Here is a 24,746-nt window from a genome sequence, read left to right as displayed (position 1 = left end):
AATTTATTTTGTGTTCTTAAATAGTACTATGGATGCTTGAAACGATGATTCTCGATATTGAGCAAAGATTAAGTTTGCTTTCGTGGAAATTACTTTTGATTGAGTATTGGTGTTAGCTGAGATGAGTAGAAGTTGGGTTAAGATTGGTTATAGCTATTTCTCCCTTGTCGGGACGTATTTACTTTTACTGTCGAATCCCTTGCCGGGATAGTGTAGCTTATTGTTGATCCCTTGCCGGGACTCTTGGTATGGTTGTTGCTAAAGGTATATAAATGTTATGTTGGATCGGGTTGCACGCCTCAACAATACTATATATGGAACTGGTTTCATGCCGCAACAATGTTATGTTGGATCGGGTTATATGCCGCAACGATGTTATATTGGATCGGGTAGCACGCCGCAACAGTGATATAAATGGATCGGGTTGCACGTCGCAACAATGTTAAATGATCGGGATCGGGTTGCGCGCCGCAATAGTGTTACAATAGTTTTGTTGTAAATCTTGAATTTTTCTCTCATATTTCTCTTAAGTTTCTGCTGGATTCGATATTTCCCCCGTAGCATGTACTCCTCCCATGTTAATTGTTTATTCATGTTTATTTTTCGCTGTATATTATATAACTGCACAGGTTTATCTGGAGTCTGGTTTTAGCCTCGTCACTACCTCGCCGGGGTTTGGCCAGGCACTTACCAGCACATGGGGTCGGTTGTGCTGATACTACACTTTGCACTATGTGCAGATTTTGGAGCAGCTTTTGGATAGTAGCACTTGGAGAGCCTGCCTTCAGTCCAGCCAGAGATCCCAAGGTAGTCCTGCAGGCGTCCGCAGGCCCGGCGTTCTCTTCTACTTTATTATGTACTCTGTTTTCATTAGATTTCAAGACAGATTGTATTCTTTCAGAAATTTGTTGTAGTAATCTTAGTCCGTCCGTCATATTGTGACACCGGAATTCAGGTAGAGATGTGTGTTGTCATTATCATACTGGTCTTGGTTATTATATTAGATTAAGTCTTCCGCTTGATTTCATTTTATCGTTAATATCTAAATGTTGGATACCTGTTAATTCAGATTGTTAAAAAGGGTTAAAAATGAAAGAGCTAGAAATTTTCTATGTTTAGTGGCTTGCCTAGCTTCTACGAGTAGGCGCCATCACGACTCCCGAGGGTGGAAAATTTAGGTCATGACAGTTAGGTTGTACCCAAACTAACTCATTATTAAAAGAGAAATTTTCAGAAACCACTATGTTTTAGTGATTATTAGCTTGCTATAGCTACCATTTACTAAATTACTTCATATAGCTATGTTTTTAGTTGTTATAGACTGTATTCGATGTATTTTTGCTACTGTATTCATGAATACAGTAGCAAAACTCGGCAGAAAACACGGAAGTCCAGCTAAGCATAGAATGTATTCGTCCGTATTCGCGAGTTGTATTCGTGAATATAGTAACGGAATTTGCGAAAAAAGGTCTTCAGCTATTTAAAAACGGTAAGTGAATCAATGAATGTGATAGACTCCTAATATAACTCAACAAACTTAATTATAACATATAAAATGTGTATTTCCAGTTATAGAAAAGATTCTCAACCGAAAAATACCTCAAAAACAGAGCAATCTTCAGAGATTCAATCCATCCTTTCTTTTTTTAGTGGTATCTTTACTAAAATATTTTTTAGTGGTATCTTTACAAATAGATTTATATATTGAAATTATATAATTACATTGAATACAGTTAAATACATAAAAATACATTGAATACATGAAGTATAGCAGGTCATCTATAGTGCAAAAATATATGAATACATAATGCAGATACATTTGAATATATATATACATCTGAATACATAAATTATATTAATTAAAAAAATATATGAATACATTCATGGAATATAATGAGACAATGAGTACAATAAAATACAACGTGATACATCGAAATACAATGAAAAAAAACAGTGAATACAATGAAATATATGGAATATAAAGAAATACAGTGAAATATAGTGAAATACATTGAAATACAATAAAAAAAAAGGTAACAGACTCTTCAAGTTCCTTAGCCCCAAACTTCGTCCCCAATCCACCGATTTTCAGGCCGCCGCCATGTGGGGCGTCGCCACCGGTTAGATGAAGACAGTTGTTGAAGAAGCACCAATTTAAAGGATCAAACAGAAACTAGAGACAGAACTTCTTTAGATTTCACAAAGCAAACATGAATAATCAATGCAAAATCTGAGAAAAATTTAGAATGTGTTAACACAACTATGTGAAATAAATCGCCGGCCAGAGGAGGGGGTTAGAGGCGACACAACAAGGAAGGGGGGAATTGGTCGCCGACCAGATCTATCGTTGGTGGAACACAGCCCCTGCTAGGGTTTCTAAAAGTAGAGGAAGAAAATAATACACAACATATTTAATGGCTTAATATAAAAATTAAAAGGTAGCTATAGGAGATTATTTTTTAAAAAAGGTATTTATTTATAATAAATAAGGTATCAACCTTTGCTATGGGAGGTAAAATTTCCTTATTAAAGTAGCTCATGCCCAACCCATTAAAACCTATGCGAGTTGGACGGGTCAAATGAGTTTGGGCCACTTTTGCCACACCTATAGTTACATGTGCAATGGCTCTATGACCGTGATGACCCAAAAGGTCATCACTTGATTTACAAGTCAATTATGTGTTTCGAGACCTTTAAAACCTCCTTTTGTCTCACCTCGATTTTGCGTGCGCGGTCCGGGCATATGTTTGGAACGCTTTCATGTGAAAATTTGATTAAAATACCAATTATGCCTTTAAAATTGAATTTAAGTTGACTTCGGTTATCATTTTGGAAACAGATCCGGACCCGTGATTTGACAGTCCTGGAGGGTCCGTAGAAAAATATGGAACTTGGGCGTATGCCCGAAATCGAATTCCGAGGTCCTAAGCTCGAGAAATAAATTTTTGAAGAAATTGTTTAACTGAAATTATAAGAGTTTTTTGGAAATTTAAATGTATTTGAAATTGATGGTATCGGGATCGTATTTTGGTTACGGAGCCCGGTACATGCCATATATGGTATTTAGGTTGAGCCTGTAAAATTTGGTAAGAAACGGACTTGATATGACGTGAATCGGACCCTCGATTGTTAAAATTTGAACTTAAGAGTTATGGAGATTTTTCTTTTATTTTGATGCAAAACTTGTAGTTTGAGGTGTTATTTTGGCGATTTGATTGCACGAGTAAGTATGTATAATGGTTTTAGAGTTGTGTGCATGTTTTGTTTGAAGCCTTGAGGGATCAGGTGAGTTTTGGATAGGCCACGAGATGTTTTTACACATAGAAAAAATTGCAGGTTTGCTGCTTCTGGTGCACAGGCATTTTGTGTATCGCGATCACGTAGTAACTCTCACGATCGCGAAGGGGAACTGGGCTAGGGGTGGAATTTGTCCTATGCAAAGGCAAGACCGAGGTCGCGAACATGGAGCATTGAGGGGTTTGCTCTACGCAAACGTGACTGGTCAACCGCGAACGCGTAGCTTTAGGAGGGGGTTGGTCTGGGAATCTAGGGATAACTACACGAATGCGACCCCTCTATCGCAAATGCGAAGCTTCTCCCACGATCGCGTAAGTCCACTACTGGAAGCTCTTCGCGAACGCGACAGTGCTCTCGCGAACGCGATGAACACTGTCGCCCAGCACTTAAAATAGTAGCAAAGTCGGGATTTAGCCCACATTTTCATAGTTTCAAAACTAGAGAGCATTGATGCGATTTTTAAGGAACAAGTTCTTCTCCAAAGTATTGGTATAAGATTTTATCACGACCCTAAACCCAGACCCGGTTGTGATGGCGCCTCTCGTGAAGACAAGGCCAGCCGACACATTTCCAATTCCTTTTTAAGTGATTAAACAATAAGCGTTTAGTCTTAAACATGATATAAATCCAAAAGTAAGCAGTGACAATACAAACAATTTGCGGAATACAATCCAACACAGCCCAATACCGGAGTGTCACTAGTCATGAGTATCTATCAATCCCAACACAAGTCTGAAAAGCCTACTAAACTATTACAAAATAACTGATAAAGAGACAGAAATGAGATAAAGGGGGAGAAACACGGGACTACGGAAGCCAAGCAACTACCACGTGGACTCCAAAGTCTGCCGGGAGCTCTCAACTCGCGCTAACAGGATCAATAACGCCTGAATATGCACACAAGGTGCAGGGAGTAAAGTGAGTACTCCAACTCAGTGAGTACTAATCATAAATAAATGACTGAGAGATATGAAAACACGTAAAGCACATTACGCGCTATAATGAAGCAGTAAAAGAGGTAAAAACAGTGATTCAGTAAAGATATATAAAATCATATAAGTTCAGTTTAACTTCATGAAATGCCTATTCAATAATTAAACAGGTAAATGATAGACAAATAAGAAAGATAAACACATAAAGGTTCCCCCTCGGGCACAATATCAACAAATCCGCCCCTCGGGCAATATCTTATAACAATACCAGCCCCTCGGGCTATATCTCACATCACAATGGGTACCCGCGCTCACTAGGGGGGTGCAGACTCTTAGAGAGGCCCCTTATGGCCTAAGTGCAGTATCAAGCCATCTCGTGGAATCATCACTAGGCCCTCGGCCTCATATCAACAAGCCACCTCGTGGCATACATATCTCAGGCACTCGGCCTCATAATCAAAATCAGGTGTTTCCTCACAACATAGGCCCTCGGCCTTACTCAGTCAGAATCTCACAGCCGCTCGGGCAATAGTAAAACATAGTGCTCAGCCCAAAATATCATTTAAAATATCACTTAAGTGTTAAAGTAGAGTAAACATGGGTGAGTTATGAAAAACGGTAGTATATAGCATGACTGAGTTCAAGTATAAAGTCAAAACAGTGAGAAAGTATCAATAAAATCACCTAAGGATTCAAATAGTTGGCACGAGGACCAAATATGACATTCAACCCAAAACATGATGTACACAAATAAATTTCAGTCAAATACGCGGTAAAATAGTCATTCGGGACGTACTAAGTCACAATCCCCAACAGTTCACGATCTCACGCTCGTCATCAAGCCTGTGCGTCACCTCAATATAGCACAACGATGTGTAATCCGGGGTTTCATACCCTCAGGACATCATTTACAATCATTACTCACCTCAATCTGGTCAAATCTCTAGCCCGCGATGCCTTTGCCCCTCGAATCGGCTTCCACTCGCGTCGAATCTATTAGAAAATCAGAATCACAGCGTCAAAATATGCTAAGAGAATGAAGCCCAAGCGAAAATAATCAATTTAAAACTTAAATCCCGAAATTACCAAAACCCAACCCCCGGACCCACGTCTCGGAATTCGATAAAATTTACATCAATAGATTCCATATCTCCCCACGAGTTCATACATATCAAAAGTATCAAAATCCAACCACAAATGGTCCCTCAAATCCTCAAGTCTAGGTCTCCAATACCAAGCCCTAGTTTCCCCAATTTTAACCCTTAAATTCCATTAATTATAGTTCTAATCCGTGAAATTATACCATAGGAACGAGATTTAGGTTCAAAATCCTTACCTTAATGAAGTTCCCTTGAAACCCTTCTTCAAAATCATCCAAACAGCTCCAAAGCCGACTCAGAAATGGTGAAATAGCTCAAAAATCGCGAAGGAAACAATTTATATGTTCTGGACCAGGCATTTTCGCATTTGCGGTCAATCCACCACATCTGCGGTACCACTTTTGCGGTCCAAGAGCCGCTTCTGCGGTTTTCACTTATCCTCCAACTTTCTGCATCTGCGATGCATGGCGCAGGTGCGGTTCACCAACCGCTTCTGTGGTTTCTGCCTTCCTCACTTTCTTCTGCTTCTGCGGCCTTCCCCCTCGCATATGTGGCATCGCACCTACGGCCCCCAATCCGCAGGTGTGGAAATACCAGAAGCAGAAAATCTGCAGCTTCTACAAAAATTCCAAACTCTCTGTCAACCATTCGAAACCACCCCAAGGCCCTCGGTGCTCAACCAAAAGCACAAACATATCCCATAACCTTATTCAAACTTATACCAATCTTCAAAACACCTCAAACAACATCGGGTTAACCAATCTTCAAGCCCAAGTTTCCAAATTCTTCCGAATTATGCTTTTGATCAAAAATCCAACCAAACCACATCCGAATGTCCTAAAATTTTGCACACACATCCCAAATGACACAACGGAACTACTGCAACTCTCGGAATTCCATTCTGACCCCTATATCAAAATCTCACCTATCAACTCGAAAAGGCCAAAAATCCAATTTTGCTCATTCAAGCCTAAATCTACACCGGACCTCCAAAACACATTCCGATCATGCTCCTAAGTCCCAAATCACCTCCCGAAACTATTCGAACCATCAAAATTCACATTCGAGCCCTCTAACACATAAGTCAACATCCAGTTGACTTTTCCAACTTAAGCTTCCTCAAAAGAGACTAAGTGTCTCAAACCTTACCAAAACCTTTTCGAACCCGAGCCAACCAACCTGATCACATATAGAACCGATAGACAAAGCAATAAGAACCAGAAATAGGGGAAATGGAGCGATAACTCATGAGACGAATGACCGGGTCATCACATCCTCCCTAACACAAACAAATGTTCGTCCTTGAATGAGTCAAACAACATACTTGAAGCCTTAAACAGGTGAGGATATCTGTTCCGCATCTCCCGCTCAGTCTCCCAGGCAGCCTCCTCCACGGGCTGACCTCTCCATTGCACTTTCACTGAAGCTATATCCTTTGACCTCAACTTTAAAACCTGATGACCCAAAATAGCTACTGGCTCCACATCATAAGTCAAATCATTATCCAACTGAACTGTGCTGAAATCCAGAGCATGAGACGGATCCCCAATATACTTCCAGAGCATAGAAGCATGAAATACCGGATGCATACTCGACAAGGAGGGTGGCAAAGCAAGCTCATAAGCCACTTCCCCAATCCTCTGAAGCACCTCAAAAGGCCCTATGAACCGAGGACTCAATTTACCTTTCTTCCCAAATCTCACGACACCCTTCATGGGTGAAACCTTCAACATAACCTTCTCGCCAACCATGTAGGACACATCCCGAACCTTCCTGTCAGCATAACTCTTTTGCCTCGACTGCGCTGTACGAAGTCTCTCCTGAATCACCTTCACATTGTCTAAAGCATCCTGCACCATGTCTGTCCCCAATAGCCTAGCCTTACCCGGCTTAAACTAACCAACTGGAGATTTACACCGCCTCCCAAACAAAGCTTAATATGGAGCCATCTGAATACTCGACTGGTAGCTATTGTTATAAACAAACTCTACAAGCGGTAGAAACTAATCCCATAACCTTCCGAAATCAATGACACAAGCACGCAGTATGTCCTCCAATACCTAAATAGTGTGCTCGGACTGCCCGTCCGTCTGAGGGTGAAAAGTTGTGCTCAACTCAACCTGAGTACCCAACTCTCGCTGCACAGACCTCCAAAATTGCAAAGTAAACTGAGTGCCACTATCTGAAACGATAGAAATTGGGACACCATGTAAACGAACAATCTCCCAGATATAGATCTCTGCCAACCGCTCTGAAGAATAGGTACTACACACAAGAATGAAGTGCGCCGACTTGGTCAGCCAATCCACAACCACCCAAATAGCATCGAACTTCTTCAAAGTCTGTGGAAGTCCAACTACAAAGTCCATAGTGATCCGCTCCCACTTCCACTCTGGAATATCCATCCACTGTAGCAAGTCACCCGGTCTCTAGTGCTCATATAAGGAAGACCGAGAAACCACACAAGCCAATACCCGACTGGGCTCCGAAATATCTAACCTCACGAACCGATTGGCCAATGCCTGAACATCAACTGCAAGAGGTCTCTCCCCAACTGGAATACATGCCAAACTCCCCATACTCACCGCCTTTCAGCTCAAAGCATCGGCCACTACATTGGCCTTTTCCGGATGGTACAATATAGTGATGTCATAATCCTTTAGCAACTCCAACCACCTCTGCTGCCTCAAATTAAGATCCTTCTGCTTGAACAAGTGCTGGAGGCTATGATGATCAGTAAATACCTCACAAGACACACCATACAAGTAATGCCTCCAAATCTTCAATGTGTGCATAATGGCAGCCAACTCCAAATCATGAACGGGGTAGTTCTTCTCATGGGGCTTCAACTGACGAGAAGCATAAGCAATAACTCTACCCTCCTACATCAATACACACCCAATACCAACTCTTGAAGCATCACAATACACGGTATATGAACTTGAAGTTGATGGCAAATCTAACACTAGAGCAGTGGTCAAGGATGTCTTGAGCTTCTGAAAGGTCTTCTCACACTTATCCGACCATATAAATGAAGCACCCTTCTAAGTCAACTTGGTCGAGGGAGATGCGATGGATGAGAATCCCTGAACAAACCGGCGATAATAACTCGCCAAACCAAGAAAACTGCGAATATATGTGGCTGAGGACGGTCTGGACCAACTCTGAACTGCCTCTATCTTCTTCAGATCAACCTGAATAGCCTCGTTGGACATCACGTGCACCAAGAAAACCACTGAACTGAGCCAAAACTCACACTTGGAGAATTTTGCATAAAGTTTCTCCTCCCTCAATCTCTGCAACACAACTCTCAAATACTCCGCGTGCTCCTCCTGACTATGCGAATACACTAGAATATCATCAATGAAGACTATAACTAACGAGTTGAGATAAGGCCAGAACACGCTGTTCATCAAATGCATGAACGCTGGTCAGCCCAAAAGACATCACCAAGAACTCATAATGACCATATCGGGTCTTGAAAGCCGTCTTAAGAATATCCGAGTCTGTGATCTTCAACTAGTGATAACCTGAACGGGGATCAATCTTGGAGAACACTCTCGCTCCCTGCAGCTGGTCGAATAAATCATCACTGCGAGGCAAAGGATACTTGTTTTTAACTGTTACTTTATTCAATTGCCTATAATCAATGTACATCCTCATAGTGCCATCCTTCTTCTTCACAAATATAATTGGAGCACCCCAAGGTGACACACTAGGCCGAATGAACCCCTTATCAGGGAGTTTCTGAAGCTGCTTCTTTAACTCCTTCAACTCTGCTGGTGCCATACGATATGGCGAAATAGAAATGGGCTGAGTTCCCGACATCAAGTCAATACCAAATCAACATCCTTGTCCGGTGGCATGCCCGATAGGTCTGCAGGAAACACATCGGGAAAATCCCTCACAATTGGAATAGAATCAATACTAGGAGTCTCTACACTTACATCCCTCACAAAGGCTAGATACAAAAGACAACCCTTCCCAACCATACACTGGGCTTTCAAGAATGAGATTACTCTACTGGGAACATAATCAGTCAAACCTCGCCACTCAATCCGTGGCACACTCGGTATAGCCAATATGACTGTCTTAGCATGACAGTCCAGAATAGCACAACACGGAGATAACCAATCCATGCCCAAAATAATATCGAAATCCACCATACATAATAGTAAAAGATCTACTCGGGTCTCCGGACCCCCAATAGTCACCACACACGACCGATACACACGGTCTACAATAACAGTAATGCCCACCAGAGTAGATACATGAATAGGTGAAGCAAGAAACTCACGGGGCGTACCCAAATAACGAGCAAAGTATGATGAAACATAAGAAAAGGTAGAACCAGGATCAAATAATACAGAGGCATCTCTGTGGAAGACTGAAACAATACCTGTAATGATAGCATCGGAAGTAATAACATCGAGTCTAGCTAGAAGTACATAGAAATGGGCCTGACCGCCACCTGATCGACCTCCCTCTTTGGGACGGCCTCTAGCTGACTGACCTCTACCCCTAGCTGGTTGGGTGGGTGATGATGAAGTAACTGGCGCTGAAGCCGATGACTGACCCCTCTACAGAGATGGACCCGTGAGACGACGAGGATACTGCCTCCATATATGACCCATCTCTCCACACTCATAGCAACTCGCGGGTGCTGGAGAATGGGACTGAAGGGAACCCCTAGTACCGGAATGGCTAGATGATACACCTTGCGTGGAAAAGCCCTGAACTGATAGAGCACGGGACGAACTCTGAGCTGGAAGGGAACTAAGTGATGACTGGCCCTGATGAGAACTGTGAGAACCATGACTCGATGATGCCCCACGATAACCTGTGCGAGCTGGTTGAGCATGCCTGAATGGATGACCTCTGTCGTGCTGAAACTGACCTCTCGAAGGAGTACACTGTAACTACCAGTTCCTCGAGACCTCTTGGCCTCCTTCTCCGCTCACTCCTGGAGACGAACAGACTCAATCTCACGGGCAATATTCACAACCTCCTCGAAAGTAGCACCAGTCACCCTCTCCCTGGTCATGAGAACACGAAGCTGATAAGTGAGGCCATCAACAAACCTCCTAATCCTCTCTCTATCTATCAGAACCAACCAAATAGCATGACGAGCTAACTCGGAGAACCTCATCTCATACTGTGTCACAATCATCTCTCCCTGATGCAACCACTCAAACTCCCTATGCAGCTCCTCTCTATGAGACTGCAGCACATACTTCTCCAGAAAGAGAACGGCGAACTGCTGCCAAGTAAGGAGTGCTGCACTAACATGCCTACGCCTCTCAAAAGTCTCCCACCAAGTGAAGGCAGCTCTAGAAAACTGATAAGTAGTGAAAGCGACCCCGCTGGTCTCCAGAATACCCACTGTATGAAGCATCCTCTAACACTTATCCAAAAAACCCTAGGCATCCTCGCCCTCTGAACCACTGAAGGTCGGAGGCTGAAGTCTACCAAACCTCTCCAACCTACGCTGCTCGTCCTCTAGCATGGAAGGAACTACATAGTTCTGAGCAGCTGCAACCGGCTGGGCTGGATGTGCCCCCGACGTCTGAAGTCCCTGCATGACCTACTTAGTTGTGCGAGTGGCGGGAGTATGAGTGTCTCCTCCGGCCTGAGAAGTATCTACTGCTATAGTAACTGAGACCGCCTGAGCTAGGCCAGTGCATACTGATAGAATCTGAGCCAAGGCCTCCTAAAGACTCGAAATCACAATGGGCACAACTGGTGCCTGAGCTGGTGCTACTGGAGCGTCCATAGTTGGGACCTGATCCAGAACTGGGCGACTAGTGAATCTGCAGGTACTGCCCTGGCTGCTGTATGGGCCACACCACTGCCCCTACTGCGACCATGACCGTGTCCTCGGCCTCTAGTGGCCACACCTAGTGGTACTGGTGGACGTCTATCCTGACCGGTAGCACGTGTCCTCACCATCTCGTGAGAGAATAGAATAACATAAGTTTAGTACTCGGATCAACAAATTTGCACGACAAGAACTTCAAGAATATGAAGTTTTTCCTAAAGGTTCTGTAGCCTCTCAAGGATAAATACAGACGTCTCCGTACCGATCCGCGAGACTCTACTAAACCTACTCAGGACTCGTGAGACCTAAGTAACCTAGGCTTTGATACCAACTTGTCACGACCCTAAACTCGGACCCGGTAGTGATGGCGCCTCTCGTGAAGACAAGGCCAGCCGACACATTTCCAATTCTATTTTAAGCAATTAAACAATAAGCGTTAGTCTTAAAATGATATAAATAAAAAGTAAGCAGTGACAATACAAATAATTTGTGGAACACAACCCAACACAGCCCGATACTAGGGTGTCACTAGTCATGAGCATCTATCAATCCCAACACAAGTCTGAAAAGCCTACTAAACTATTACAGAATAACTGAAAAAGAGATAAAATGAGATAAAGGGGGAGAAACACGGGACTGCGGACGCCAAACAACTACCTCGTGGACTCCGAAGTCTGCCGGGAGCTCCAACTCTCACTAGCAGGATCAGCAACACCTGAATCTGCACATGGGGTACAGGGAGTAAAGTGAGTACTCTAACTAAGTGAGTAATAATTATAAATAAATGACTAAGAGATATGAAAACACTTAAGGCACATTACAGGCTATAATGAAGCAGTAAAAGAGGTAAAAACAGTGATTCAGTAAAGATATATAAAATCATATAAGTTCAGTTTAACTTCATAAAATGCCTATTCAATAATTAAACAGGTAAACGATAGACAAATAAGAAAGATAAACACATAAAGGTTCCCCATTGGGCACAATATCAACAAATCTGCCCCTCGGGCAATATCTCAGAACAATACTAGCCCCTCGGGCTATATCTCATATCACAATGGGCACCCGCGCTCATTGGGGGTGTGTAGACACCTAGAGGGGCCCCTTACGGCCCAATCGCAATATCAAGCCATCTCGTGGCATCATGACTAGGCCTTCGGCCTCATAATCAAAATCAGGTGTTTCCTCACAACATAGTCCCTCGGCCTTACTCAGTCAGAATCTCACAACGCTCGGGCAACAGTAAAACATAGTGATCAGCCCAAAATATCATTTAAAATATCACTTAAGTGTTAAAGTAGAGCAAACATGGTTGAGTTATGAAAAACAGTAGAATATAGCATGACTGAGTTCAAGTATAAAGTCAAAACAATGAGGAAATATCAATAAAATCCCCTAAGGGTTCAAATAGTTGGCACGAGGCCGAAATATGACATTCAGCCCAAAACATGATGTACACAAATAGATTTCAGTCAAATACGCGGTAAAATAGTCATTTGGGGCAGACTAAGTCACAATCCCTAACAGTGCATGACCCCACGTTCGTCATAGCGTGTGCGTCACCTCAATATAGTACAACGATGTGCAATCCGGGGTTTCATACCCTCAGGATATCATTTACAATCATTACTCACCTTAATTCGGTCAAATCTCTAGCCCGCGACGCCTTTGCCCCTCGAATCGGCTTCCACTCGCGTCGAATCTATCCAACCGCGGTCCCCAACTGCAGGTGCGGAAATACCAGAAGCAGAAAATCTGCAGCTTCTACAAAAATTCCAAACTCTCCGTCAACCATCTGAAACCACCCCGAGGCCCCCGGGACCTCAACCAAAAGCAAAACACCTCAAACAACATCGGATTAACCAAAACACATCAGATTCAAGCCTAAGTTTCCAAATTTTTCCGAATTACGCATTTAATCAAAAACCCAACCAAACCACGTCCGAATGTCCTGAAATTTTGCACACACATCCCAAATGACACAACGAAACTACTGCAACTCTTGGAATTCTATTCCGACTCCTATATAAAAATCTCACCTATCAATCGGAAAACGCCAAAAATTCAATTTCGCCAATTCAAGCCTAAATCTACATCGGACCTCCAAAACACATTCCGATCACTCTCCTAAGTTTCAAATCACCTCCCGAAGCTATCCGAACCGTCGGAATTCACATACGAGCCCTCTAACACATAAGTCAATATCCGGTTGACTTTTCCAACTTAAGCTTCCTCAAAAGAGACTAAGGGGTGATTTGGTAGGATGTATAAGAATAATGCGGAATAAGGTGTATTAGTAATGCATGTGTTAGTAATGCAAGCATTAGTTGTGCATATATTATTTCTTATCTACTGTTTGGTGTGGTGTATCAAAATTATAATCCATTGCATAATTTTTAAGAAAAATAGTTGTTTACAAAAATGCCCTCCATATTCTCTAGCTTTAAAGGACTTTAAGGACAAATTTGTCTTTAAACATACTAATGCATGCATTAATAGCCTTGGTATTACTAATGCCATGGTTTTCTATGCATTACAAATGCATAGGATAATACCAAGTATGATGTATAACTAACAAGTATTAGTTATACACATGTTGAAAAAAATATACCAAGCAAGGTATTAGTAATGCATAGAGCTAATGCTTGCATTATTTTTCTAATACCTCATACCAAACGACCCCTAAGTGTCTCAAACCTTACCAAAACCTTTCCGAACCCGAGCCAACCAACCCGATCACATATAGAACCGATAGACAAAGCAATAAGAAGTAGAAATGGGGGAAATAGAGCGATAACTTATGAGACGACTGGCCGGGTCATCACAGGTTTTAAACCTTTTTCGTTCGATTTCCTATTGCATTGCATCAATCTTCATCCAAAAATCTAGGGTTTTTATGGTAGAAGTTGGGAATTTGGGTAGAGTTAGGGCTTTTTGAATTATTAGAATTTAGACCTTGTTTTGAGGTCGGATTTCGAAACTAATTGTATATTGGGGCTCGTGGGTGAATGGGTGATCGGGTTTTGATCAGAACCTCGAGTTTTGACCAAGCGGGCTCGTTGTTGATTTTTGATTTTTTGGGAAAAATGATAGAAAACCTATAATTAAGCACTGAGTATGAATTCTTTAGCATTTATTGATGTTGTTAAATTAATTTGGGCTAGATACAAGTAAATTGGAGGTGAATTCTAAAGGAAAAGCGATGTTTGAGGCTTGAGTTGGCCGTGGAAGTTCGAGGTAAGTGTTGGGTCTAACCTTAGTTTGAGGGAATAGGTATTGTGCTTTATTTGCTATGTGCTAGTGTAGTGTATGACGTATAGGTGTGGTGACGAGTACCTATACGTCGTTGTCGAGCATGCCCGTGAGTTAAATTGTAATCGTTGTATTTCTTAATAAGTACTACAATTACCTAAATTGTTTATTCTCTGTGTTGAGCAAGACTTATGATTATCTTGAGGTATTTGTTTATTGTTGAGCATTGGCTCCAGTTGAGGTTTTGTTTGTGAAGTTAAGTGTTGGTACAAGTTTGGTTATAGCTGATTTCCCTTGCCGGGACGTATTTATTTCTTACTGTTGATTCCCTTGCCGGGATGTCTTTATTCTTGTTGTTGATTTCCTTACCGGGATGTTGTTGTTGCTATTGTTTGGGTGAGGAAAGAGAGATAAAGCACGAAGGGTGATGCCGTGCATATTCGTATTTATGCATATCGTGAGGAAAGAGTGATAAAGCACGAAAGGTGATGCTGTGTACATTTTTATTGATATTGATGTACATGGTGAGGAAGAGAGATAAAGCACGAAGGGTGATGTCGTGCACATTTCTAATATTTACATGGTGAGGAAGAGAGATAAAGCACAAAGGGTGATGTCGTGCACATTTTCATTACTTGATTGCATTGGTGAGATTTGAGAGTAAAAGCACGAAGGGTGATGCCGTGCACTTATTGCCTGTTCATTTTGATTTCTTACTGTTTCGGTTCAATTAGCTTAATTGTCTTATTCCACTATTACTGTGATTCTTTACGTTGGTATTTCCCCCATAACATGTTACCCATCCCCCGTTACTTTTGAATTGCTTCTATTATTGTTATTCTGCTAGGTACTGTTTAACTGCAGGTTATGTTAATTGTTGTGTCCTAGCCTCGTCACTACTTTGCCGAGGTTAGGATCGACACTTACCAGTACATGTGGTCGGTTGTGCTGATGCTACACTCTGCGCTCTTTTGTGCAGATCCCGGTACTGGAGCATACTGACCTTAACTAGAGGTTGTTGCCTTCAGTCCATCAGGAGACCCGAGGTAGTCATGCAGGCGTCCGCAGGCCTTGACGTCCCCTTCCTATCTAGTTTTCTTCTGTTCTTTACTATTTCAGAGACAGACATATATTTACTTTGTTCGGACCCTATTTGTAGTATTCTTAGATAGTCCGTGAGATTGTGACACCAGTTCTGGGTGGTTATGTTTATGGATTCGCATTGGTATTAGCTTAAATGTGAATTTCTTTCTTCCGCATTATTATTTTCCGTTGTTTATGATATGTTGACTTAAAATTGTTAAGGGGTTAAAAATAGAAAAAAAAGGTAAATTAATCGGAATAGTTGGCTTGCCTAGCTTTCACTAGTAGGCGCTATCACGACTCCCAATAATGAGAAATTCGGGTCGTAACAATGACTTCGTACTATTTTTTTACAACTGGTTGAAGAACAATTAGTCTTAAGCACAGATCTGGAGCAGTAAACAAAAAATCAATTGGCTTCTAAAGGTAAAAATGTAATTTCATCTTGGTTTGCTCATTTGTGGCTTTCTGGGGTTCAAACATAAAAACATAAAGACTCTCACCTACTAATTGAGACAAGATTTATCAAGCAATTTCCATCCTCCAAGGGAGTTAAAAAAAGGTAAAAGAAGAAATACCACCTACCACAAAATACACACAACTCAAAAAAGGAATTATTACTTTATCGAATATTTGAGTAGCCAAACTTTTATTAACATAAATTGACTACTCTTGAAATATTTTTCGAAAATGAACAAGTTGATTTGGCGTATGGAAAATAAAATTTCTTACTCAAAATTTCATAAAAGAGAGGCCTATATACTATTGAAATAATTATATGGCAATTGTATTTGATGCCCAATCGGGCTAATCCATGCAAAGAGGGGTGTGCTCTACCCGGGAGGTTGTAATGGGGCGGAAAGCACTCATTAATCTTTAACCAAAAGTATCAGATTCGAGTCTGTCATTGGTAGGAAATATTTTACTCCAAAATAGAATTTTCTAGCACGAATTCAAATTAGTCGAGTCCCAATGTGAATACCTGATATCGACAAGGATAAAAAAGGCAAGCCACAAGGTAAAAATGTTTGGTTAGAAAATTGAAAATCAAGGGACCAATTTTGCAAGATCACTCAAATAAATGTGTCGATTTGTATATTAAAGTCAATAGTATATGATGACTAAAAGAGCAAATGTCAAATGCACAACTACCCCCTCAAAACAAAAGTAATCCTCAACAACCCTTTGATGGCTTGAAGCTAAAAAATTGAGAGGCAAAAGGTGGTTGGTGAAGCGCTAATGACACTGACATTGTAGGACTCCTTATATGTGCTTAAGCCTAACGTGCACCCGCCCCCCAACCCCAGCAGTCTTCAATCTACCTACCGTCTCTACCATTTTCTTATAGTAGTTGAAAATTTCTAACTTTGAGAAAACAAGCCAAAGTTTTGTTTCTAAGAACACAAAGGGAGTGAAATTTTTTGCAGCAATGGCACAGATTAGCAGCATGGGGCAAGGGATACGGACCCCTAATCTTAATTCCTATCTTCCTAAAACCCAAAAGGTTCCTCTTTTTTCGCATTCTATCTTCATTGGATCAAAGAAAATAACCCAAAATTCAGCAAAATCTTTGTGGGTGTCCAAGGAAGATTCAGTTCTGAGGGTGGCAAAGTCACCTTTTAGGATTTCTGCATCAGTGGTCACTGCACAGAAGCCCAACGAGATTGTGCTGCAACCCATCAAAGATATATCAGGCACTGTTAAATTGCCTGGTTCTAAATCCCTTTCCAATCGTATTCTCCTTCTTGCTGCCCTTTCTAAGGTAAAGTTGCCAACTTTTTTTTTTTTTTTTTATTTCTTTTGTTTTTGAGTTTGATTGGTGGATGCTGCGTTGTGGATTGCAATATCTTTGATGGGTTGTGGACTTAATTGACTTGAAGATTTGGTCTTTTTCTCTTTGGTATAGTTAGTTGAATGTGCAAGTGTGTTCATGGTGTGTTTGGTCTTTTATTTGGCATCTGGTAAACATTAGGACTACTTTTTCTATGGAGGAAATGTTTCTCTTAGAAGATTACTTTCTTGATCATTTTCTAGTGTTTGGTTGGGTATAAAAATTGGTGAAAAGTTGGTGAACCATGGTTATTGTATATAGTTTAGGATAGGGCGTGGTCGCGTGGAGTAATGTTTTGGTGATATTTTTTGGTAGTAAAAGTTGACAACAATGTCTAAGCAGTGATTGAAACAATCAAAATTAGATAAGAGTTGGGATATTTACAAAGGAAAATGCCCATTTTGGTGGAAACAATTGAGGAAAACCTTTTGGTAATCAAATACTGTAATAAACATTTTCATTGTGAAAGGGAGCAAAGGGTTGAAACTTGAAAGCAACGGTTTACTCTTGGTATAGAAAGGGTTGAAACTTGAAAGCAACGGTTTACTCTTGGTATAGGCTGTCCTAATCAACTGGGAACTCTCTTTCCAAACTGAAGGTGACCTGAACAACTGATACAGTATAATTAAACAAATAGACAACCGTCAACCTCTTTAAGCTGCATAAGACGATCATTTTATCCATGTTTCTTTGTTCTTTAATTGTCGTGTGACATTTTCATTCTTTCGTATTCTTGATATACATTATTTACAACCTTGTGCTTCCATTACATGTCACTCGCACTTGAATTTCAGGGAAGGACTGTTGTTGATAATTTACTGAGTAGTGATGACATTCATTACATGCTTGGCGCGTTGAAAACACTTGGACTTCATGTAGAAGATGACAATGAAAACCAACGAGCAATCGTGGAAGGTTGTGGTGGGCAGTTTCCTGTCGGCAAGAAGTCTGAGGAAGAAATCCAACTATTCCTTGGAAATGCAGGAACAGCAATGCGGCCATTGACGGCAGCAGTTACTGTAGCTGGTGGACATTCTAGGTATTCAAATCGTTCCTTCTCCGTACTTCTTTTGGTTTTTGTCTCTCTTTGCTTTCCTTTTTTTTCTTCTTTGGTTTTGTTTCTTTGTGTTTTTTGTTTTGGAGGTTGTTGCTTTTGAAGCCATTTTGATAGTCTTCATGAATTGTGTTTAGGTATTGGTGGCAAAAGTTTTTGAAATGTACATTGATAATTTAATCTGTTTTTTGTTGAGATAATGGTTGCCGCTTGGTGATTAATAGATGTCAGTTAGGTCTTCAAAGGTCATGTGTTTTACCATCTTTCAAATACTTCTTAGTGGAACTTGCTTCTTTTTTGGGTCTAGAAAATGTTACCTCAAGTAGTAACTCCATGAATAGTTTATGTTCTACAGATATGTACTTGATGGAGTCCCTAGGATGAGAGAGAGACCGATTGGTGATTTGGTTGATGGTCTTAAGCAGCTTGGCGCAGAGGTTGATTGTTTCCTTGGTACAAATTGTCCCCCAGTTCGGATAGTCAGCAAGGGAGGTCTTCCTGGAGGGAAGGTGAGGATGATAATTTTGTTATGTCCACATGTATAATGTTAGTAAATGATAGCCTGTTGTCTTAAACTGTAGGAATGGTACTATCGAAATAATGATAGCTTGAAAGTTAAATACCGAAAGATGCCTCTCATGACTCATCAGTTGGATACAATGAGTTACCGATGTATTTAGATACAATTTTTCCCTGTGTGTCTTGCGGGGACTTCTATTATTCCTATTGTATCATATCTCAATTTTATGATGTTCCTATGCCAAAAATAGATCTAATTAGTATACTGTATACTATCATGAAATAAAAAGGGGAGTTTTTAAGCTCAATATTTGAATTAATATTGTTTGAACACTTCTATTTATTTATTTGAATTTGAATTATGTGGATTGCCTCATCTAAAAACTTAATGTGATAGAGAGATGACACTTGTATTTATTAAATATTTAATTGTCTTAACTTGCTTTCTCACATACAACCTGATTTTTTTCTTGGCCAAGCACATGGGAAATACTTTTTTCACAATGAGTGACGGTAAGACTTGAACCCAAAACCTCATCCTAATATTGAATTATGTGAACAGCCTCACCTAAAAAGCTTAAGCTACAAGAGAGGGGACACTTCTATTTCATTTAATTGTGTCTTAACAGATACATTTTCTTTCCATCTGAGTTTTCATTTTCTTTCGTTTTGTTTTTATTTTGTAGAACTACTGAACATTTTAACAAACAAGGCAACTCCAGTTTCTATCCACTTAACAAGAAGTCCTAAACGCGAAAGGCAGAGTGTAAAACTTTCAAGTAACTTGTGGTCCCCTTTATTTTGGCTTTGTTTCCTCCAAAAGTCTGTTGCCCCCTCCATTTGATCTCTTTCACATCCCTTGCTACTGCTACTAAATTAAAGATAGATTCTGCAATCGTTTCTTAACATCATATTGATGAATCATAATTCATATGTTGTCTGTGGTTCACTACTCAGATATAATATTACCAACTTACTTAGTTCTTGCTAAGTTACACTCCCTTTCTATCTATCAGGTAAAGCTCTCTGGATCTATTAGCAGCCAATACCTGACTGCTTTGCTGATGGCTGCTCCTCTGGCTCTTGGAGATGTGGAGATTGAAATAATTGACAAACTAATTTCTGTACCTTATGTTGAAATGACACTGAAGTTGATGGAGCGATTTGGTGTCTCTGTGGAGCACACTAGTAGCTGGGATAAATTCTTGGTTCGAGGAGGTCAGAAGTACAAGTAAGTCAGTTTTCATGCTGTGTCGATAATATGGTTCCACGGACCGATGAAACTAACAATTACACAAATATCATAGGTCTCCTGGAAAAGCATATGTTGAAGGAGATGCCTCAAGTGCTAGCTACTTTTTGGCGGGTGCAGCTGTCACAGGTGGAACTGTCACTGTTGAAGGTTGTGGAACAAGCAGTTTACAGGTATGATATTTTTGTACAAGTACTAAAAAGTAAGAGTTGGATAGCGCGTGGCCTACATCTTAGTCTATGACTGCATAAGGATGATATACATTATTTTTATATTTTCTAACCAGGGTCTTACTCTGGATCTTTATATTTCCTTTGTGAAGGGGGATGTTAAGTTTGCTGAGGTCCTCGAAAAGATGGGGGCAGAAGTTACATGGACAGAGAACAGTGTCACGGTTAAAGGACCTCCAAGGAACTCTTCTGGAATGAAACATTTGCGGGCTGTTGACGTTAACATGAACAAAATGCCAGATGTTGCCATGACTCTTGCTGTAGTTGCACTTTTTGCTGATGGTCCTACTGCCATAAGAGATGGTATGCCTAACCTTGTTTCCTGGGAAATCAAATCTAATTGAAGTTCTTTTTAAGATATAATTCTTAGATGATTGGAACCTGGGGCACTATTCTTCAATATGAAAGTATTTCCCTGCATGATGAGTTAAAATACCGTGATAACCTGACTAAAATGTGCAAATAGGTTTCTCTAGGTAGTTTAAGGGGTCTGAGGAGAAGGGAAGAAAATTGACCTAGCCTTGGCAATTTTCTGTCCTGTTAATTCTATCCTAATAGGAATGGCTCTCTGCCTCACCATCTCTGGGTTGCTACAGAAACTTTGATATATGTTTGTTGTCCTTTGTTATGTTACCTCTTTGATATACTTGAGATTTAATATGGCATGCATCATGGAATTTTTCTAGATAGATTTGCTTTTTCCTCTTAAAATTTGGTGTTTATGATGGTTAAATGCCTATTGGGAAGCTGAGGGAGAAAAGAAAAAGAAAACATCGTTTAATATCATCATCATGTTAACCATTTTGCTCAATCTGGGTTGCTGAATTTCTTGAATTGAAATTTGAAATGCCTCCATGAAACACGGAACTGTCAGATAGTGTTCTTGTTGAGTCGGCAATATTACATGGACCTGGGTTTGGGTGGGTATCAGATGTAGTGGTGTATCCTTAACTTTTAGGCTCGATTGAGTATCATGTTTCTCCATATTACGAGTAGGGTTTGCCGAGTCTCAATATCTTTCTAGTGGGAAGTAGGTGTTTATAGTTTGTCATTGATGTATATGGGAAATCAGAAACAACAGTACATATTGAACTGTTTGAAGACCTTACGAGAATAAAGAATTTTGTTGGAATGAATTGTGGGGTCATAAAGCATGGGTTAAAGTGTTGCGGATTTTCATTTGAGCTGAGCATTTTTGTGATATTATTTTCCTCACTTTCTTTCTTTATTGTGCTATACTTCTTACATACTCCTCTTTTCTCTGGTCAGTTGCTAGCTGGAGAGTTAAGGAAACTGAGCGGATGATTGCCATATGTACCGAACTTAGGAAGGTAAGCTTCTTAGCTGGTTTCATGGCATTTGCAGCTAACAAGCCTAGTGTAGTCTTGAAGAAATTCTCTTTGAAATTTCATTCCATCAATTATTTTGTTTTTCTTAGTCTTGACATTTTGGATGAAATTTCAGTTGGGTGCAACAGTTGTAGAAGGGTCAGACTACTGCATAATCACTCCACCTGAAAAGTTAAACGTAACGGAAATTGATACATATGATGATCACAGAATGGCCATGGCTTTCTCTCTTGCTGCTTGTGCAGATGTTCCAGTCACCATTAAGGACCCCGGTTGTACTCGCAAAACCTTCCCCAACTACTTTGACGTTCTCCAGCAGTACTCCAAGCATTAAACCACCTCCCATTAAGAATTTTGAAAAAGGGAGACTATGCACCAGTTTGACAACAATGGTGTCCATACCGGAAAAGAAAAGCTTTGATCCAAGCTTTCAACTCCTTTTGATTTGTCATGTGATGATGATGTTCATTGTATTTGTTGAAGTTGAGCTGCTTTCTTTTGTCCAGAAGACATGTATGTGTACTATAGAGTTAAGATGAACTAGCATGGTGCTGTATAAGAAGTAAGTACTATTTTGAACATGAGGGACACAATTACCTTTATCTTTATTAAAAATCGATTGAATTTAAATGAGAATGTGATTCAGTAATTTTTCTCCAGCTACAGAGTACAGACTATATAGCCAGCCTAGTGATGCTACTTCATTATATGCACTAAACTTTCTGTGGTGTTCCTAAGATGCTCTGCTGCTAACAAAATTAGTATAATATAAACAAAATTAGTATAACTAGAAGACTATTGATGAAAAATGAATTTTAGAGATGGTAACATATTGTAAAATAAAGTTGAACAAATATAAGAGAGATAAACCAGAGATGTAGAGAAGCTTTTAATCAAAGTATATGTTATTAACTTGTATTACACTTGAATTGCTTTAGTTAATGTTTCCTCGGAGTATTAATTAGAATTTAGAAGCTTAAATTCTGATGCATATCAAGAAAATGAAAAATTGACATAATATTCTAATGGATTTCTTGATTTTTTCTAGATAACACAAGTCCAATAGAAATTAGAAAGCCCGCCTTCGTTTCTCTGGCAGAAGGAAATTTAGGATCTTAACTAACGAAGACACTAAATTTTGACTTTTCGTTATTTTCCATTTAGATGTTAATATGGGTTGAGACAATCTAGGATCTCTTCCAAATTTTGACAACTACTTGTTTAATTAGTTATATCTATTATCTAATACTTCTTGTGTTTAATTTTATATGATATTGTTTGACTACACATAGAGTTTAAGATATTAATTTGACTTATATAATATATTTGTAATGATAAAAGAAGATGTTAAAGTAATGCTTGAAAAAAGAGAAAATATTACTACACAGTTATACATGATAATATAAGTAGATAAATTTCAATTCTTAAAAGTTGTATAAAAATAGAATTGTGGTTAGAAATATTGAAATATTTCAAAATAATATATAGTAGCATGAAACTCAAGATTTTTCGGAAGACTCAAAGTTTGTTACATGAGTCGAGGTGAGATCCAAATCTGTTGACGAGGATAATAATAAGGTAGCACATGATACCTATTTGAATTGACAATTCATAGAGTGTTCTCAATTTTTTTCTCTAATTATATTCTCTTTTTTAAATCGCAGCAGCTAAATGCAGTTTGCTTAAGGGTAGATAGAACATCATAATGTGTTGATGAATAAAAAAAAATTATAAACGAAGAAGAATCATAGCGTAGAATCAAATACTTTTTCAGTAAAATAGTCTAATTAAACAAAACATATATTTACGTTTGATTAGAATCATATCCTAAATAAGAGGGGTAAGGCACGAAATTAGAACCACCAATGGCAAATCTAAATCTCAAGAACTCCAAGATTAAGAGTTGTACTTGTAATAAGCTATTAAATAATTGGGAACAAAAATAAATAAAATAAGTATAAGCAGAAAGAACCGCCAAGTCCATGTGAACAAGTTGCCAAAGAAGTAAGGCAACCATGTCCCAACTATTGTTTCTTTATAATCTGGCATCATGTTCCATGCTTTCCTACTTATTATTCTCAGTACACTTTAAAAAATAAATAATAAACTTTGAAAAATTATTTAACTAGTCACCTCCCTCTTTGTTTGTTTTTTCTTCTTCGCACCGCTCATATTTTTTTTGGTTTCCCATTCAGTATTCGGTATGTGCATTGGAACTCAAATATATTCGGATTCGCGCCGCATAGGGCCTCATTCGGGGGATGCGCTTTCTACCAAGGATTTTTTCATACCCAAAGCTCGAACTCGTAACCTCTGATTAAGAGAAGAGGAGCCACATCCGTTGTACCAGGTGGTCGCACCGCCCATGTATCTCTGCATCACAAGTATTTACTATAAAAAGATTCCACTATCTCAAATAAAGGTGCCCAATTAGGTCAGTATTTTCTCAAAAAGATACATTAAACTCATAGTTCGGCAGTATGACTGAGTTATTTTTTAAACTTCACGAGGATGTATATCCGAATGTCAATGGTGGTATAATAACTACTTTTGATTAATTAATCCATGTAATTAGAAGAATTTATGACCATAGTGATTGAATTAAATGATAAGCGACTTACCTTGAAATTCATGAATTTGGAGTTTGAATCACGTTTAGAGTTATACGTAGGAAGTCATTAATATTAATTAATTTTCTGTAATTCGTTTTTGCTTTTCATCTATTTACTGGTTCTTGTGATGTTGTTATTATTTCTATCGTTTTTGTTGATGGTTTGATATATTGTCTTTTTTCGTCTTCTTGAGCCGAGGGTCTATGGAAACAACCTCTCTATCCCCTCGGAGTAGAGGTAAGATCTGCGTACACACTACCCTTCCCAGACTCCACTTGTGAAATTTTATTGGATCGTTATCGTCATCGTTGTTGTTGTAATTTTCTGCAATTCGGATTAAAAAATTATCGCATATATGATATTCTCTCATGATAATTCTAGTGTCATGAGAAGAAGAAAAGATGGTGAACAGTGGGA

General features: G+C 39.6%; 1 protein-coding gene across 1 annotated transcript; it reads left to right on the top strand.

Moving 5' to 3' along the window:
- The first annotated feature begins 16,793 nt into the window (after positions 1–16,793).
- Positions 16,794–22,347, top strand: LOC107813883 (3-phosphoshikimate 1-carboxyvinyltransferase 1, chloroplastic). Its single transcript, NM_001325913.1, is given in 8 exon segments — positions 16,794–17,244; positions 18,108–18,352; positions 18,723–18,876; positions 19,903–20,117; positions 20,194–20,311; positions 20,461–20,671; positions 21,638–21,699; positions 21,833–22,347. Coding segments are annotated over 8 exon segments (1,557 nt in total). The 5' UTR covers positions 16,794–16,911; the 3' UTR covers positions 22,052–22,347.
- Positions 22,348–24,746: the final 2,399 nt, after the last annotated feature.

Source organism: Nicotiana tabacum, chromosome 7 (assembly GCF_000715075.1).
Source record: "Nicotiana tabacum cultivar K326 chromosome 7, ASM71507v2, whole genome shotgun sequence".
Classification (NCBI taxonomy): Eukaryota; Viridiplantae; Streptophyta; class Magnoliopsida; order Solanales; family Solanaceae; genus Nicotiana; species Nicotiana tabacum.
Note: the sequence above shows the minus strand (reverse complement) of the source record. Positions and strands in the feature narration are given on the sequence as shown.